This window comes from Rhinichthys klamathensis, unplaced genomic scaffold (genome assembly GCF_029890125.1).
Source record: "Rhinichthys klamathensis goyatoka isolate OS25496 unplaced genomic scaffold, OSU_Roscu_1.1 h1tg000133l_1, whole genome shotgun sequence".
In the NCBI taxonomy this organism is placed as follows: Eukaryota; Metazoa; Chordata; class Actinopteri; order Cypriniformes; family Leuciscidae; genus Rhinichthys; species Rhinichthys klamathensis.
This window is the reverse complement of record NW_026606668.1, coordinates 2,493,744-2,513,302: the sequence shown is the minus strand read 5'-3', so window position 1 is coordinate 2,513,302 and position 19,559 is coordinate 2,493,744. Positions and strand designations below refer to the sequence as shown.

The window sequence follows — 19,559 nt, the reverse complement described above, 5'->3', positions numbered from 1 at the left end:
TCTGAACAAATAATACAGAAAGCGATCAAAGAACAATCTTTCCACACAGCGCGAGTTTATCTGGACAACTCGTTATGAAATCAATGACGCACGTTACACTGCACAACGAAGCTCTTACTGTATTAGGTATTTACATCGTGTTTGCATTGGGGAAAGCATTAGAGAGTGCAGAAACTGCGTTGCAAAGATAAGATCTTCATGCTCGCGATCAACAGACTGTCATCTGCTTGCTCAATGCTCATCACGGCAACATTTTATGTGATGGGAATAGATCTAAATACTTTAAAAACTAATCTCAATAGCTGTAATAGTAAAAACGTATAATAGCTGTAGTAAAAGTATTTGAGAAAGTTTCGCATGTAATACATAGCTATTTCATATGCAAGCATGTCAGCCAATCACAGCAGTGGGCGGTTCCACTGAATCCCACAGCAGACACGCCCCTTCAAACAGAGCGTTCAAATCAGAGGCTAAAATCAGGCTAGGAAAATTGCCTTTTATTTCTAAATTATGACTATTTTTGATCTAAAAAACATACTAACATTATAAGGGCAACCTAGGAAACATTATAAAATAATAAAATAACCCCATGTCAGGGGACCTTTAAGAGAATGTATTTTAACATAAAAAACTTACATATTTCACCTTTAGTTAAATTAGTTTTAGAAATGCTCTATTCACAGTTAATTATTCTAAGTGAATGTATGCAAAAAAGATTAAGCAGTATTTTGGTATTTGGCTTGTGATCTCAAGATGGCAGCCCCCATGCAGCGACCTGCTCCATGTGAAATAAAACTGCTTTTATTCTACTGATACTGTTTGACTGGAGTCTACAATCATATCAGTGTAACATATTTTTAAAGTATAACGTTTTTTTTACTTTGTTCTATTTATTTCTTTACGTGTGAACTTTTTAATGACAAAAAAAGAACATAGTTCTCTTTGCAAGACTTTTTTTCTTTGATCCACTTAGCTAAAACTGTAAACTTTCTCCTCACTCAGTTGTTGTTTGGCGAACAGTTAAGATTTCTAGTTTCTAACATTATGGTAGGTTTCCTGTCCAATTTTGCAATGAATAAGGATGAGTACACATGACAATTACAGTTACATTTACTGTCTGTTGCTAATATATACAGCCATAAATATTTGGCATTTCGAAATGTCACAATAATTCAGTGAATCTGAAGTGTTTTGTGACCACTGGAATAAAGAAAAGTAGGGGAAAAAACTCCCTTACATTTTGAAAATCGAACACGGGTTTGAAAATCCTGTAATCTTATGAGCCTTAAAGGCTGTTCACACTCACCAATTCTCACTGAAAAAGCTTCTGTTGTCATAGACCTTTCTGCAACATTTGTATTTATGCAAATGAGCCTTATTGCTGGTGCTGTCTGAACTGTACATTTAAATCCAGTCAATATTTGACATTTTTATCTTTTTTTTTTTAAACTGGGTGGGAAGACAGCTAAACTACAGCAGGTTTAGACAAGATCTAGTTGCATATATTACAGGAGGGAGATAAAAGAAACATGTGTTGTACAGTGTGTTGCTGAATGTCGTTTTATTTCAACACTGATTTGATTTTTCTTCCCCCTGTAATTTGCACCTCTTTATAAGGTGATCGCACATTATGTTTATTCCATGAATAACAGTACATTTTAGTTTTGCACATTTTCTCACTTTGTAAACAAAAGAGGTATTTTGACGTCTCGGATCCACCCTATAGTTTGGGTGGCGTTCGTTTTATTTTTAACACCTCTGCCTGTACTCATGGACACGTGTATATGAGTGTGATGTGTGTTTGTCTTTCTGTGTGCGTTTTGTGGTTTGCTCTTTTGTTAAGTGTTTATTTTTACAAACATGAGGGTAAACTACAAAATCTTGTGGAGGACCTGTTATCAATACACCAGTCGTTTATTAAAATGTGGTGAAATTACAAACTCATTTCAGGTTCTTTTAGTATCACCTTTTGAGCTGCTTACTGTGACTGTTAACTGTGGATGGTTTTAGTAGTTATAGACATGAATTTAAACATGTATTTTGTGTAGGCTTATTAGCCTATCTGAGTAATTTTGAAAATACATGAATGATTTTATGATTTTAGATTTTATATAGGTGATAATAAGTGATGGTGATGTTGGTAATTGATATAGGTGTTGTTGATTTAGGTTTTGTTGATTTAGAGAGATGTTTTTTTTTAGAATTGGTAACTACTCTTGGTGAAATTGCTTGTCTTGGCGAGACATTCAAGTAAACACAATCATGTTTGTCTTAAATGATAGTTAACAGCTGTACATTTTTTTTTACCGATATTTAAATGTAAGTAGTATTTTTTTTTTTACCTTTTATTACTTATGTTTTGAGTGTTTACTTGAAAACTTGGTGAAAACTTTTCTCATATTATTTGTCTTATTTGTAATTTCTGCCTGTCTTTATTTTATTAGTTTATGTAGTTCCTTGCAACACAATTTACTTGGAGACATGCATAGTAACAAAACATACTGGTAATAGATCCTACAATATGGCCAATACTCGTATAGACAGAGCTTTTTACTGAAGCATTTTACAGTCTTTTACCGACTACATACCAGAATGCAGAATCTTCATTGTTTTTGGTATTGACTGCTAAAATGATGATATAATGACAAACGTAGACATGATGATATTGGTAGTTTATGTAGATGTTATGTAGATGATGTTGGTAGCTAGTAATTTATCTAGGCAAACGTTGGTAGTTCATGCAGGTTGATTTTTGTCTTATGACAAACTGTTACGTTTTTCTTTATTTTTCAGAATCCGCTTTAGAGGTTGGCAGCAGAATGGCATTGGGGGGTGGGGACAGCACCCTGGGGGCGGTGCCAGAGGAGAGGAGAAAGACGAGTGGGGCAGAGCTAAGAGAGTTATGGAGAAAAGCCATTCTTCAACAGATCCTCCTCCTGCGGATGGAGAAAGAGAATCAGAAACTACAAGGTAAAACACAAACACATATGCAGTGACTCATTGTGAACACTTTCATTCAGCATGCAAATGGCCAAGTAATCCAACTAACATTAGGATGCCTTTGCAGACTCAATTAACAAAAATGAAATCAATTATGAGACTAATTTTGTATTTATTTTTTTTGGTAACGCTTCCTTTTACAGTACAGTACTTGCGTGTACTTACAGTGTACTTACCTAGAAAGTACTGGCTAATATAAGGTAAGTACATGGGTTAGGGGTAGGTTCAGGGTTAGTACCTAGTTATTACCCAGTAATTGTAATTATTATAATAGTAAGTACATGGGTAACAGGACTGTAAAAGGATGCGTTACCATTTTTTTTTTGTTGGTCAAAACAATAATCCCACTTGTTTTCCAATTAACTCTAGTTTGTTCACCATTGCATTATGGTCTTTATGTTAGTTTAAGTTTATTATTATTACTTTTTCTTAATGTTAATATTATTCTGCCTGTACAATATATATATATATATATATATATATAACATGCTTTTGTGAAATCGCAACATCTAGATTACTAGGTATTACGTGGCAATAAAGCTTAGTTTGTTCTTGCCCTTAAGATTTATTCAATTAATGTTTTCAGCATTAAAAATTATTTCCCTTCTGTGGTCCTTTGGAATTCGTTAGATGGATGATTTGTCTGGTTTACATTCAGCCGGCATACACAAAAGCATCTCCCATAAACAGTAGCGCACACACACACTTCTGCACAACTCGGCGCACCCATGCGCTGCCATACCTGGAAGTCCCTGCTGCAGGTTATGAGATGATCATGAAAGGTAAAGAAGTTTTCTGGCACAGATGCGTTCTGATTTGGGCGTGCTCATGATTGGCAGATTGTCACGTCCTGCCCTGCCATGCTCAGTCATGATTCTCATGACCTGAAAAAGAAAGAACAGAAGCTTGAAAAGAAAGCAGCCAGACCCATTGAATAGGGTGTGTGCATATAAAAGTGGGTCAGGAGGAGTGCACTGGGAAGACTGTCTGCCCTACTTCTAGCCTGTTTTTATTACCACGTTTCTTCTCAATCACAAGACATTTGATGTTTGACACTTTGGAGACTTCTATTTCTGTTTGTGTCTTTCTTTTTTTTATGGTTTCTTTTTTTCCCATGGGTAAGGATGGGTGGGGAGGGAAGGGTATTATTCTCCGGTTCCTGAAATTTCCCTTCTTGCTGTTATATCTCTTCCTGTGTTTGTGTGTGTGTCTGAATGAGAATTCTCACTGGTGCAATAAGAGCGATTACACTTACTCGGCTTACTACAGCTCGATTTTAATAACATAACAGCAAATGACAATAAAGCAGATATAAATGAAAGACCACATTGCAAGGAGAGCACGATCATGCAGGTTTGCACTGCACAACATCAGGAAGATCAGGCCCTTCCTAACGTAGAGCATGCTCCACAAATTCTCGTCCAGGCCCTTGTCATTTCTAGGCTGGACTATTGCTATGTTCTTCTGGTTGGACTTACATCATGTGCAACCAAACCTCTACAATTGATCCTGAACGCAGCAGCACGACTGGTCTTCGATGCACCCTCCTACCTCCACTCGCTCTTATGAGTCTACATCCCCTCCAGAAGCCTGAGGTCAGAAAGCGAGCGACGACGCCTCGTGGTACCTTCACTGAGAGGCACAAGATCACTTTCCAGGATGTTTTCGTTTAATGTTCCTTGCTTGTGGAATGATCTTTGCAACGCTACCCTGAACGCAGAATCCCTGACAGTATTCAAGAAGCAGCTGGAAACTCATCTCTTCCGCCAGCACTTGACTGCATCCCGCTGTGCTTTAATCTTTAATCTCTCCCTGTTCTAGCTTGTACTATTCTAAACGATGCCTGAAACTTTGCATTACCTGCACTTCTTGTGTTTATTGGCTCTATATGATGAATTGCTTGTTGTATTCCTTATTTTGTAAGTCGCTTTGGATAAAAGCGTCTGGTAAATGAATAAATGTCAACGAAAACAAATATGGACTTCACACAATATACTTTTTCCCAATTCTGTGTAGCACTAGGAGCAGGATTTCATAACAATGGGTTATACGACTAGTTCAAACTTTTAATATGGACGTTAATGTTCAAAAGTATGGAGTTAGTAAGATTACTCGTTGCTTTTTTCATCAAGCATTCATTCAATCAAAAGTGATAGTAAAAACATTTATAATGTTGCAAAAGATTTCTAATTCTTTTCAAGTATCAGTTTAAACAAAAACTATTAAGCACAAAAATACTGAGCATAAGAGACTTCAAAAACATAATAAAATCTTACACACCCCAAACTTTTAAACAGTAGTATATATGTTTGTGTTCGGTAACTAATATGTAAAACCAACTTTTAATTATAGTAATTTTTGATGGAGAAATAAACAGCTTGATTATGGCAATACAAATGTAATGTATCTCATAAAAATTTATTTAATAATAGCAACAAATACTATAGTTTATAGATTTTAATTTATTTTCATGCTGGTTTTGGGCTATGTGACTCTTAAGCTTAAGAGTTAATTTATCACATCAGAGCAGATAAATGTTACTGAAAAATTCATGCAAATATTAATTAAATGAATTAATAGCAAATAGTAATTAATTAATTGCTCAGTGGTATCATGCTGTTGTTAATGTGCTATTTCTTTAGCTCCACCATATTTATTCTGCACATTTTCAGTTTCTTAACCTTTCATTCGATGTGTGTACAGCATCAGAGAGTGATCTGCAATGCAGACGACTGAAGCTGGACTATGAAGAGATCACTCCATGTCTGAAAGACGTCACTCTGGTCTGGGAGAGAATGCTCAGCACCACTGGGAGGTCAAAGGTCAGATTCGACACAGAGGACATCCACACAGCTGTGGGACAAGGTGACTAAAATACACACACACACACACGGATACATAAGAATGTTGAAGTTGATGTGACAGTGAGTTGCATAAGGTTGGGCATCAGCCTATTCAATGAATATTTTGTCACCTGGATTAACTAAACTAAAACTGACTATTGAGTGAGGATTATGTAATATTTAGTTTTAGACAGTTTATGTATCAGTTTTCAGTTTAGAGAAGTGTCCATTGTGATACCTGTGTGAATTTGTTATTTTGAAGCCTTCAATTGACTTTTCCTGGAAAAAAAAGTTAATTATTGTTATTCATATTTGATGGTGTATGCCAAATATGTGCGTGAGTGTTTGATATGCATAGATAGAAGAGCTGTCTCGTTGATGGTCAGTTTTTTATAGTTGTAGTTCTGCAGAATGTTATTGTGAATGGTGAGCTTGCATGCACTAACGCGCACACACACCTGTTTGAGTTCAGTGGAACTGTGGCATTTGCATGAAATGCTCACGCACACCTACACATACAAAGATGTTACACATAGTTTACCATGCTATCACAATAGATCTGGTGTAATTCTTCACACAGTGATTTATCATACTGATTTATGTATGATATACTGCGGTGGAGACAAAATGATGAGTGTTTGCAATTCTGTTTGGTCACGCTAGTGGGACAGACTTTTCACGAGGAACCGTGTTTTAAGCTTGTGGTTGGTTTTTGGATTTGTGATGTTTGTAAATGTCATTTTCTGATGCGTGTGAATGGGGATGCGTGTTACCGTTTTACGTCAGTCCTTGCCAATGTTGACTTTGTCCTCTTAAAGTGATTGAATGGACTTCCATCTACATGTCAGATGAGATCACACATTACTGAAAAAAATCACTCACAAACTGTGGTGTTCTGCTCAAGGCATGTAAACATTCAAAGCTCCATCGAAGATCCATCAATTAATCTCTTTCTCCTCTTCGCTGTTTTTCTCTCTCTCAGGCGTTCCTCGTCAGCATCGAGGAGAGATCTGGAAGTTGCTTTCAGAACAGTATTTGCTGAGGAAGGAGGGGCCCAGCGCCAAACCTCCTAACAATAACGCTCCTTATAAAGAGCTTCTAAAGCAGCTCACATCTCAACAGCATGCCATCCTCATAGACTTGGGTTAGTATTACAAACACAATGGGTCTGTGCCAAAACCTAGTGAATTGCATTGCTGCCTACAGCTTACATAGGCACCATCTAACTAAAATGAAACCTCATAAGTGACCAAATTTAGGACATTCTTGATAGGCAACAACTGTGCTTGATGCACAAATATAGCTCCTCTCGTGAAGCACACAGGAGACTTGGCCCACAACTGATTCCGATAGAATTATACATTAGCATGTGTCTATGCTAACAATTCAGTATTTTTTTTAAACAGTGGTTCTCAACCAGGGGCCCGGTATCCACTAGGGGCCTCTGCAAACTTACAGTGGGGCCACAGTAAGACTTACAATTATTTAAATTATTTATATTTAGTTATATTAACATAATCTTTATTTAGATGCTCAAATAAAGATGTACATCATTAAACTGGTATTTTTGTGTGTGTTTTTGTTTGTTTATTTTTATTACAACAGCTTAAATAGGAGGGCCTTCAAATATTGTCTTGGACATAGTGGGACCGTGAGGTCAGAAAGATTGACTGTTCTAAAAAAAAAAAAAAATAGAATTCTAAAATGTCGGGTTAAATTGTAAATAAAATAGATAAAATGTAGTTATTTATAAATGTTATTTAAAAATATTTAAATTTACTCTTTGGGATCGAATGAAAATAAATTGTGTTATTTATTATGTTAATATACACTACTGTGTTAAAAAATGCTTGGGTCAGTAATATTATTATTTTTTTAAAGAAATTGATTTTATTCATCAAGGATGCATTAAATCGATCAAGTGACAGTGAAGACATGTATAATGTTACAAAAAAATTATTTCAAATAAATGCTTTCTATTCATCAAAGAATCCTGAAAAAAGTATCATGGTTTCCACACAAATATTAAGCAGCACAACTGTTTCTAACTTTGATAATAATAAGAAATGTTTCGTGAGCAACAAATCAGCAAATCAGGATGATTTCTGTCTGAGGGATCATGTGACTCTGTAGACTTTAAGTTGAAAATTCAGCTTTACCATCACAGGAAAAATTTACATTTTAAATATATTAAAATAGAAAACAGTTATTTTAAGTTGCAATAATATTTTACTGTATTTTCGATCAAATAAATGCATCCTTGGTGAGCATTATAGACTTCTCTCAAAAACATCCAAAGATCTTACCGACCCCAAACTTTTGCAATGATTTGATCAAATTAACCACTTAATGTCCCCATTAATTTTAACAATGTGTGATATTATTGTTTTCAATAATGTCAAATGCCCTTAAAATGCTGTATTGATAGGCAGTTAACTAGGTTTTGGAACAGAGTTACTGTTAACCTTTTGTATAGTCTGTAGTTGTTTGTTGCCTTTGAAGGTTGTCAGTTATCCAGGTCTTTTGTTGAATGTCTATCAGATTTATTCTAGTCAACTGGATGTATCTCGCTGTTGCTCAAGATGTTTTGCCTCTCAGAAATGTCTTGAGAAAGATATAAACTTGTCCGTTTGTAAGATAACTCAACTCAGTTAATTGTTGGGCTTGCTTAATGTTCCGCTCTAGCATGCCGAAAAACAACTATTCTGCTGTTCTATGTCTTAAAAACACACTAACTTGTTCATTCTTGCCCTGGAATGTTTTCAAAAATTGTCATTTGAATATACACAAAAGTCTCTATTGTTTGCAAAATGATCATTACCTCAGTTATTATAGAGAACAACTTCTGCAGAACCTCAGGCTAAATGAATGGTTGAGACACTAGCAGAGATGGACAGATGTGAAGATGGAGAGATTAATGGGGAGGCTCAGACAAAGAAAGGGAGGTGTTAGGCTCTCAGCACAGTGACAGCGGGAAGAAAGAGAGATAGATATCTTTACAACACAGGAAGACACCTAATCTTATAGGAATGTATATTGTTTCTAAGACAGGAACATAAAAGCTTATTCTATGCAGTACTGTGAATTCCTATATTGCAAGATGCTTGCATAATTCATGTTCTAAACATTTCCATACATTCGAGGTAGTCCAAGTATTTAAAGGTATAGTAAGATTATTGTGTCATTAAAGTGAGTGACACCATTTGCCATGCCCATTTTTATTTCATCTTATACTTCCAAAAGCAAATGACAAACTTTTCTTCTTCACTAAAGTACAAATCTACAGTTGTATACATTTAAACAGAAATTGAGATTTAGTCATAAATTTGGGCCAGATTACTGCCATCTGGTAAAAAAATTAAAATAACATCATGCCAGGTCAAAATCATGTTATGACAATAATGGCCTGTAAATGACTGAAGTGATCTATGCAAACACCTGGGGCCTCATGTACAAAGACTTGCGTTGAATTCATACTAAAACATTGCGTACGGACAAAGCTGTAAATGTGCGTACGCACAAAAAAAAGCAGATGTATGAATCTCTGCACGAAGGATCCCACGCATATTCTCTTTGTACATCCCAATTAACGTAAAATTGAGCGCACATGCACGAGCACAACGCCCCACCCAGTCTCCTCCTCCAATTAAATTAATTTAAATATGGTAATTAGTCCAATTTGGCAAAAGAAACCTGCAAGAACATGGCTAAAGCAAGCAAGAAACGAAATTTCACTGAAAATGTCTTCTATGTGAATATACAGTAAAGTGTAATTAATTCCTGTGATCAAAGCTGAATTTTCAGCATCATTTCTCCAGTCTTCAGTGTCACATGATCCTTCAGAAATCACTCTAATATGATGATTTGATGACCAAGAAACATTTTTGAGTATTATCAGTGTGAAAACACAGGTGTGCTTCTGCTTCATATTTTTGTGGAAACCGTGATATAGTATTTTCAGGATTCTTTAATGAATAAAAACTTAAATCAAACAGATATAGAAATCTTATAATCTTTTGTAACATTATAAATGCATTTACTCTCACTTTTAAACTAATTCAATGTGTCCTTGCTAAATAAAAATATTACTTTCTTTTTTTATCTTTACTGACCGAATTAATGAAGTTTATTTTTTATTCCTTAAGCCAACGCTGCCATTGCTAGACGGATTGTATCAATTTGGACATTTATATATGTTCTTACTTAATTGCATAATAGAATATTTTAATAAAACTCGTGTGACAATAATATGTCAAATAATTTATCAATTACAAATTATAAGCAATATCTGACAGCTGGTGGTGCGATAGAACAATTCGTAGTGTAATGTTTGCCAGTTCACTTTATTGCCTCTATGAGTCGCCAACGGACAAAAATCACGACAAATGTATGTACGCCAGACATGAAGTTTACTTGGAGGAACGCACATTCTTACGTTAATTTCACTGTTAGTACATCTGGCCGTGAACGTGAAAGCTGACGTACGCCGTGTTTTTGTGCGTACGCAGTGTTGATACATGAGGCCCCTGCTGAGTAAGAATTCTAGATTTTATGCTTTAGTTATATATTTGGATATTTATTTATACATTATCCAACTATTATTGGTTTACAGATTCCCATTTATTTTATTCTCACTCTCAAAGTATGTGTTAGGTGTGAAAGTTTTGGATTTTTTTTAGTCTCACCCATTTATGTCTGTGTATGATTGTCAACATTGTGGCTGATAGATTTTATTCAACACAGCTCTGTGATTGGGTCTTTCCCATTCATTACTATGGTCCCCAGTTTTGATTGCAAACAGGAAAGAGTATTGTGACTTTAAGACTCACTTATTTTTATCAGATTGCATATATAAAAAAGTCACCAAGTTTTGAACCACTCAGATTGAGCAAACCATTTTTTATTAAATCAACAAAGTGAAATTGGTCAAAAAAGACAGAACAGCTTAGGAGGGTAAATATCCCTACAGATTTAATGCATTTAATGAGTCATATCATTGTTTTAAATATTGTTTTCAATAATGTGAAATGTGTAAATATCTGTTAACATTGCAAAAATTTGTTTTAGGGTTTATTACAATTTAAAAGTAATTTATTTTGGGGAGACAATTAAAAAAAGAACATTATTAGTATAAGAAAAAGTCTAGCATAAAAAGTTTGCAGATTTCACTTAGTTTGGTATCTACTTATATAACACAATGAAATCAAAACCCTGAAATGTGACTTAAGTGTCAAAATACTGTACTTGCCCTCTGTATAAACTTACATGGGAGCGGCACTGTTGGAATATAAGCACATACAGTACTGTAGATATGCCTCAAATGTTTACTGAAAAACTAGCAACTGCCTTTGGTTGATGATGCTACATGTTTAATATTTGAGTCCTGGTCTGTCCTTCTGTCAGTTGGCTAAAGTGCCATACACCCATTGGATTAATCTCTGAATAGGTCTGAACACTGTAAAAGCAGACGGAAGTGAAGGAGATTGAGCTGAAGGGGGAGGGGGGTCATATGTCTCTGCCAACATCAACAAGAGCAGCAGCATTGTTTCATTTAAACTGCACTTTAAAAAAACGAATACTTGAATGATTATTCCTCTTCCTCTCCCAGGACGTACATTTCCCACTCATCCGTATTTCAGCGCTCAGTTGGGGGCTGGCCAGCTGTCCCTCTATAATCTACTGAAGGCATATTCTCTACTGGACCCAGAGGTGGGTTACTGCCAGGGCTTGAGTTTTGTGGCCGGCGTGTTGCTGCTCCATATGAGTGAGGAGGACGCATTCCACATGCTCAGATTCCTCATGTACGACATGGGGCTACGGAAACAGTACAGACCTGATATGATCATACTGCAGGTACAGTAACATTCACATGCTAACAAATATATCATCAAATGTTATTTTTTCCCACTTATTTTTTACACCTAAAGAGTGCTTTTGACATATGTTCAAAATGATGTACACTCACATGAGCTGAAGACTGCAGTCATATCAGTGGCCTTTATTCTACATATCAGTGGCCTCTATTTCCTTCACGGTGGCTGCAGTGTTTAATCACATGACCAGCCAAGTAGTAGCAAGCAGTACATTATTTTTCCATGGAAGAAAGCAAGTCAGACGATGTGGAACAACATGTCGAATAAATGATGACAGGATAAAGCCTTTTTAAATCACATTTTCTTGTAGGCATTTAAATGAGTTGATCTGTGATTGGATAAATGGTGAATTCCTTAGACAATTACTCAATTTTTTTGTACACTACTGTTCAAAAGTTTGGGGTCAGTAAGATTTTTTTAAATGAATACTTGTATTCAGCTATGATGTATTAAATTCATCAAACATGACAGTTGAGACATTGTATATTGATTGTCCAATGTCCAGCCAAATGGGTTTTCACACTCTGTTTTTCATATCTGAACATAGTTGAGAGACAAACCCATATATAAGAGGACAGATCATTGTCCCATAGACCCAATGTCAGTCATAACTTTTCCTAAAAAAGTAGTTCCTGCGTTTGGCTTTGTACGAAAGTATTCCTCTAGTTAAAGAGTTTATGGGATAGATTCTTTATGAAATCTTAACTTTAGCATGATCTCATTATTGTTTTTTTTTAAATAGTTCTGTTCACTTCCTTTTCAGTAATGTGTTGCATATAAATCAAATAAACTGTTAAACATAATTAATCACATAATATATCAACTTTGACACCCTCCCTCACAGCTAAGCATGTAAGAAGAATTAGATCAGATAACTGTAAGAGATGCCCAATAAAAACACCACAAGTAACCATCACGGTTTTTTAATGTTCATCAGATGAGAGATGTACAGTATACACAGTTTAGTGTATTCCACAGTATACCAGAACTCTTTATCCATGATAATCGGATGTTCTTTGTATTCTACTGACTTCTGTCTTGTGTATTCTCTCTTTCTTAGATTCAGATGTATCAGCTGTCTCGTCTGTTGCACGACTATCACAGAGAGCTGTACACTCATCTGGAGCAGTACGAGATCGGCCCCAGTCTGTACGCCGCTCCTTGGTTCCTCACTGCCTTTGCCTCGCATTTCCCACTTGGATTCGTGGCGCGAGTGTTCGGTGAATGCACACACCCTCACGCGCACTTTCATACGCACACACACTCGCAATACTCACTTTCCCAATCTAAATGAGTTCCTCAGAATACCCATTACCACAGTGCTTTTTACAATTATACATTTAGCAGAAGTATTTATTTAAAACAGGGACAGTCCCTTTGGACAAGTTCCTTTCTCAAGGGCATTATGGTTGTAGTTCATGAATTGCATACAACCTACAATCCTTGGGTTTTGTTACGACCTCAGATGTTTAACCACCAAGCCACACCAGCCACAGATAAAAAGCATCTTTTATTTAAGTAAAATGTAAAAACGAAAGCACGTTTGGAGATGTGAGCAGGCAGATCAGATAGTGATGCATTACCAATCTCTCAATTTCCATAGAAGTGTTTATGAAGATGGCCTGCATGTTTGGCATATTTTTGTTGTCTCGTCAGATACTGTGGAACACATACTGTACACAGCACATTCTCTCTCTTTTGTCGTTACCAAATACATTTAGGGGCACACACATGTCTGCTTGTACACAAACATACCCTGACCGCAGAGATATTAATGAAATGTTGCAAGCTGGCACTGGGTGCCAGGGTGGTTTTACAGGTTGGGGAATAATTTTTGCATCTGGGTTTTTCACTTTCTTTGTTATTTGTCTCTTTTAAGTGGTGCCTGCTATTGCACATACTTTCTCAAAACCCATAAATCTTAGTATTTAACTTTGGTTTAACACGCCCTGCACTGTTTGTTCTACAGACATGGATAATGTCTTAAATCTTGCAGCTTATTATGCTGTTATGTTTGGAATCACGGTTGCGATTTTCACAATTTTATTGTTAACTTAAACTATTACAAATTTCTTTGTGATAATGTAAATAAGTAGTTAAATAAACATTTTTTACCATGTAATAATTTATAATTTTATGATGTATTTTTTATACATTACATTTGAAAACGCAACCGCAATCTGCACAGAATTTTTTTTATTCCCACTGTATAATTTGCTGTATGAAAAATTTGGTTTAATCCAAAAGTTCCAAAAAATCAAAAATATAGTTTTGCTATAGTAAAATTACTTTCTACATCAGGGGTTCTCAACTCTGGCCCTCGAGGTCCACTAACCTGCCTGTACATTTCTAGCAATCCTAAAGACCTTGATTAACTTGTTCAGGTGTGTTTGATTGGGATTGGGGCAAAACTGAGCAGAAAAGTGGATCTCGAGGGCCAGAGTTGGGAACGCCTGGTCTACAAATGGTATAGTTTCCAATGTTACTAGTAAGAGTTTTTATATATATATATATATACACTCACCGGCCACTTTATTAGGTACACCTGTCCAACTGCTCGTTAACACTTAATTTCTAAGCAGCCAATCACATGGCGGCAACTCAGTGCATTTAGGCATGTAGACATGGTCAAGACAATCTCCTGCAGTTCAAACCGAGCATCAGTATGGGGAAGAAAGTTGATTTGAGTGACTTTGAACGTGGCATGATTGTTGGTGCCAGAAGGGCTGGTCTGAGTATTTCAGAAACTGCTAATCTACTGGGATTTTCACGCACAACCATCTCTAGGGTTTACAGAGAATGGTCCGAAAAAGAAAAAACATCCAGTGAGCGGCAGTTCTGTGGGCGGAAATGCCTTGTTGATGCCAGAGCTCAGAGGAGAATGGCCAGACTGGTTCGAGCTGATAGAAGGGCAACAGTGACTGAAATAATCACTCGTTACAACCGAGGTATGCAGCAAAGCATTTGTGAAGCCTCAAAACACGCACAACCTTGAGGCGGATGGGCTACAACAGCAGAAGACTCCACCGGGTACCACTCATCTCCACTACAAATAGGAAAAAGAGGCTACAATTTGCAAGAGCTCACCAAAATTGAACAGTTGAAGACTGGAAAAATGTTGCCTGGTCTGATGAGTCTCGATTTCTGTTGAGACATTCAGATGTTAGAGTCAGAATTTGGCGTAAACAGAATGAGAACATGGAACCATCATGCCTTGTTACCACTGTGCAGGCTGGTGGTGGTGGTGTAATGGTGTGGGGGATGTTTTCCTGGCACACTTTAGGCCCCTTAGTGCCAATTGGGCATCGTTTAAATGCCACGGCCTACCTGAGCATTGTTTCTGACCATGTCCATCCCTTTATGGCCACCATGTACCCATCCTCTGATGGCTACTTCCACCATGTCACAAAGCTCTAATCATTTCAAATTGGTTTCTTGAACATGACAATGAGTTCACTGTACTAAAATGGCCTCCACAGTCACCAGATCTCAACCCAATAGAGCATCTTTGGGATGTGGTGGAACGGGAGATTCGCATCATGGATGTGCAGCCGACAAATCTGCGGCAACTGTGTGATGCCATCATGTCAATATGGACCAAACTCCCTGAGGAATGCTTCCAGCACCTTGTTGAATCTATGCCACGAAGAATTGAGGCAGTTCTGAAGGCAAAAGGGGGTCCAACCCGTTACTAGCATGGGGTACCTAATAAAGTGGCCGGTGAGTGTATATACATTTGTTGCTGAATAAAATTATTCTGAGGTATCAACTGACAATCTGCCCTTCTCCATTAATCATTTCAGAGAGCTGAAAATTCATTGTCTCTCTTTATCCTACTTTGCAATCTCTCTTATCTTCTATGGGAACGCTGAAGTTAATTATGCATGATAATCACAATTGCTGATGCATGGCGACTGGCGCTAACTTTGTTTTGCTTAACCATGGTTCCATGACAGTGTGTGTTGTGTGATTATAAGGTTGAATGTCATTGACCTTGTGGCACACGAACTCGCACGGCTCTTTCCAAGGTTAATCGGTTGAACCATCTTGGAACCTCTCATTTTATTCTCATCTCACACTAACTTACACACATAAACATTTCTGTTTGCAATCTTTTGTCTTCACACACACATACAATGCAAACACACAACTCTCAACAAATCTACTGGAGATTTTCAGTTGCAGATTTTTCTACTCGAAGTAGATGTAATAAAGAAAAATTTAATATAAAAACAATATTATATATGAACCGTTACGGTAATATCTTTGCATATATTTAGTTTTTAAACACTGATCAACAAAATAAGAAGGTACAAAAAACTGCATGATGTTTTCTTCTTCTTAATATGCTATTTCACATAACATGTTTACATATAGTCCACATGACAAAATAATTATGGAATTTACACATACGCCCTAATTCAAAACTTTACATACACATAGACATGCTTAATACGGTAATTAACTGGATGATCAATGACTATATTGTATATTTTGTGTAGTTGTGTAATCATGAGATGCAAACAAGGGACTCATAAACATAGCTTATTCAGGGCAGTACTAAATAAAAAATATAGTAGTTAGTAAATTAAATATCCTATATGGAATAATCTACAGAAAGGTGTGCATTAAACTATTTTAATGAATGATGTTGAGGCAAAAACCTGCCCTCTGGATATTGGATATTTAATTGTATATGCTTATTTTCTGTTTTATTTTCCCTTTTACCTTTAACACTCACTTTAAGGTAGTTTATAAATGCAAATAATTTAATAAAACTGATTAGCAATTCTCTATTTATTTTTTTAAGTGATTTTTTTTTTTTGTGACAAAATGGTAAAGAATTTTGGTATTGGTGCGTCCCTAATATATTTATTATCAGGCATGCTGCAAATAGACTATTGAACTTCAGTTGTGAGCATATATTATATTATATTATATTATATTATATTATATTATATTATATTATATTATATTATATTATATTATATTATATTAATACCTGTAATATATTATATTGCAATGTAATTTTGCATATTGCAATTGAACATAGATGCCTTCAAATGGATTCCTTGATGTAAACTGAACAGTATTTATTGATTTTATATCTTCCAGACATGCTGTTCCTTCAGGGATCAGAGGTCATCTTCAAGGTGGCCTTGAGTCTACTTGGTAGCCACAAGCCTCTGATTCTCCAGCATGACAATTTAGAGTCAATTGTCGAGTTCATCAAAACAACCTTACCCAATCTGGGCCTTGTGCAAATGGAAAAAACAATCAATCAGGTAATATATGTGTCGGAGTTATCGTGCATGCCTCCACCATACCTGCATTTCAAATAGACGTACGACTCACATCAACACATACGCACTTACTTTCGCTAAGTGTCAAGGCAGTGGCACATTTGGGTGTGGATGCTTTTGTGGTGACACCAATATACGTGTCTTTCCCTACACAATCAATGCATACTCGTGCTTGGGTGTGTCCTGTGTTCATCTTCATATGTGGTTTTGCATAAGTACTAGTTTCATCATGAACTCGGCACAAATAATAGATGGAGTTAGTAAAGTATGGGTGTTGCTCAGTGTGTGTCTGTGCATGTGCGTGTGTGTGTGTCTCAAATGATTCTTGCATGAAAAAGTGTTTCATGCAAGACAATTACCAGGAGCACTCTTCTTTCTCTTGAATATTTTAAAGGATGCCCAACCACGCACAATGAAAAGATATAGCAGAAAGAAAATTAAGCACGTTTTTACATTTTTGGGAGTTCTTCTTGGGATTGGTAAATACATTTTAGAGTAGTAGACACACAAAGTGGTTAATGTGACCTGTGTATTACGTCTTTCAAAGCCAAATGATTGCTGTGTGAGGAACAGACTGAAATTTACACCTTTATCCAATGAATATCTTTTTCTGTCAAGTAGACAGTGATGTAGGATAATGATAAATGATGATTTTGATGATGAATTTTAATTTGATCTTAGTCTAGAATGAGAATCTTTTTAAACATGTTACAATTTATCTATTTTCTTCATATTTAAAATGTCTACCCTTTTTAAATTATATAAATATAAAAATAAGTTTTTGTGCATGTAGTTCCACTGCCATACAAATGACTCCATTATAGAATCACCAGGATAGCAATTTCATTGAAGATGTCTCTGTTTGATGTCAAGGAAGTGTGTATGAGCACCCTACACTTTTAGGAATTTATGAGGCTCTAAAATGGCAGTTGTGAAGAGTGCGTGTGCGTACACACACACGCACAGTGTATTTTTTTCATATTTTCATTTTGTTGTTTTTGGATGTTGGATGGAGTTTTTTAGACCCCCTTCATCTTATAACTGAAGTTTACACACACACATACACACACACACACACACACACACACACACAAAGAAACATGCTTTGACTTGCCCATCTTTGACCTGTTCATCTTGTATATTTGTACATGTTTCCATGTAGGTGTCTGAGATGGATATCAGTAAGCAGCTGCAGGCCTATGAGGTGGAGTATCATGTTCTTCAGGACGAGCTCTTGGATGGTCCCTCCACTCTCAGCCAATCACAGCGAGTGGCCCAGTTGGAGAAGACCAATGGAAGCCTCCGACAGCAAAACTTAGACCTCCTAGAGGAGCTACAGGTGGCTCATTTTAACACAAGCAGAATCCCTTTATATATAGGCATTTAGATAAAGGCTTATTCACGTGTTATCTGAATTTTCTAATTGGAATGGATCTTTTTTCATTAGTATGATTTATTCAGCTGTTTCAATTCAGCATCAGATGATGTGTGAATAGTTTCCCTTCAAAAATTCTTCCTGAATATTTTGTACCGCTTTTTCTTTCTTTTTTTTACATTGCATTTGACTTTGACATTATCGTCTTCCATCAGGTTGCCCACGCTAAGATCAGATGGCTGGAGACTCGTGTGGACGGCCTGGTGAATCGAGAGGCTGAGCTACAGTCGGAGGTAAAGACTCTCCAGCAGGAACAGACAGAGCAGCAGCAGACTGTATCCAATCTCAGAGATCTCCTCAGGAGTCTGGGTATAAACAGCCCCTCTCCTGAGCAGGACAACCTCACCAACACAAGCAACAACCAATAACTGGCAGTGAGGATACAGAGTCAAGTCTTTAGAAACACTCAACTGTCATCACCAGTTGTGCTATCAACCTCCTCCTGTAAATATCACGTCTGTCATAATCCTATTGCCTCTGTCGTTCTCTAAACAAGCCATCTTAGCGGAGGGTTTTCAGGGCACTGAAGTTTCTTCACCTGAGATGATCTTGAAGATCTTATCTTGGTATTTCTCGCCAGAACTGATCAAACAACCTAAACGATCAAAGCATTAAACAGCTCAAAAGAATAGCTGAGATGCCTCTCTTTCTGGTTCTTACAGCTTTCGTAACTGGCTTTTACTTTATGGACAGAGAGGTTTTGGATCACTATTTTTTAATAGACACTCCCTGCTGTTGTTTCTGTGTTTTTAACACGACAATGACCCCAACAAAGCCTCTCCATGGTAGATTTGATTGGCATTCAGACATTAGATTAGATTGACAGTTCCCCAGCAAGCACTGAACAGCCCTCTGAAAGGCTACGGATAAATGCACTCTTGCTGTGCAGTGTAATATTTGCACCGTTCTTATTTCGTGTGATTGTTTGTGTTTGTGTGTGAGCATGTATGGATGTGGCAATCAACCATTATATTCCAGTGCAATATAAACTAAAAAAAGACAACCCTCTAGTACACTCTAAATCTGCACAATCTTCTGTTCTAACAGAAACCAAAGAGGAGCTTCAAAATCTGAGTGCACTTCCATAAACAGAGAAATATCTGTT

At 36.6% G+C, this 19,559-nt stretch overlaps 1 protein-coding gene across 5 annotated transcripts in view; it reads left to right on the top strand.

The window, feature by feature from the left end:
• Window positions 1-19,202, top strand: part of tbc1d1 (TBC1 (tre-2/USP6, BUB2, cdc16) domain family, member 1) — a 65,415-nt gene extending 46,213 nt beyond the window's left edge. For all 5 annotated transcript variants that reach the window (XM_056256826.1, XM_056256825.1, XM_056256824.1 and 2 more), the window contains 8 exons: window positions 2,794-2,970; window positions 5,704-5,865; window positions 6,826-6,987; window positions 11,452-11,696; window positions 12,777-12,936; window positions 16,832-17,001; window positions 18,182-18,358; window positions 18,610-19,202. In XM_056256826.1, the coding sequence (XP_056112801.1) occupies window positions 2,794-2,970; window positions 5,704-5,865; window positions 6,826-6,987; window positions 11,452-11,696; window positions 12,777-12,936; window positions 16,832-17,001; window positions 18,182-18,358; window positions 18,610-18,822 (1,466 nt within the window). In that variant the 3' untranslated portion in view covers window positions 18,823-19,202. The remainder of the gene's footprint in view (window positions 1-2,793; window positions 2,971-5,703; window positions 5,866-6,825; window positions 6,988-11,451; window positions 11,697-12,776; window positions 12,937-16,831; window positions 17,002-18,181; window positions 18,359-18,609) is intronic.
• Window positions 19,203-19,559: the final 357 nt, after the last annotated feature.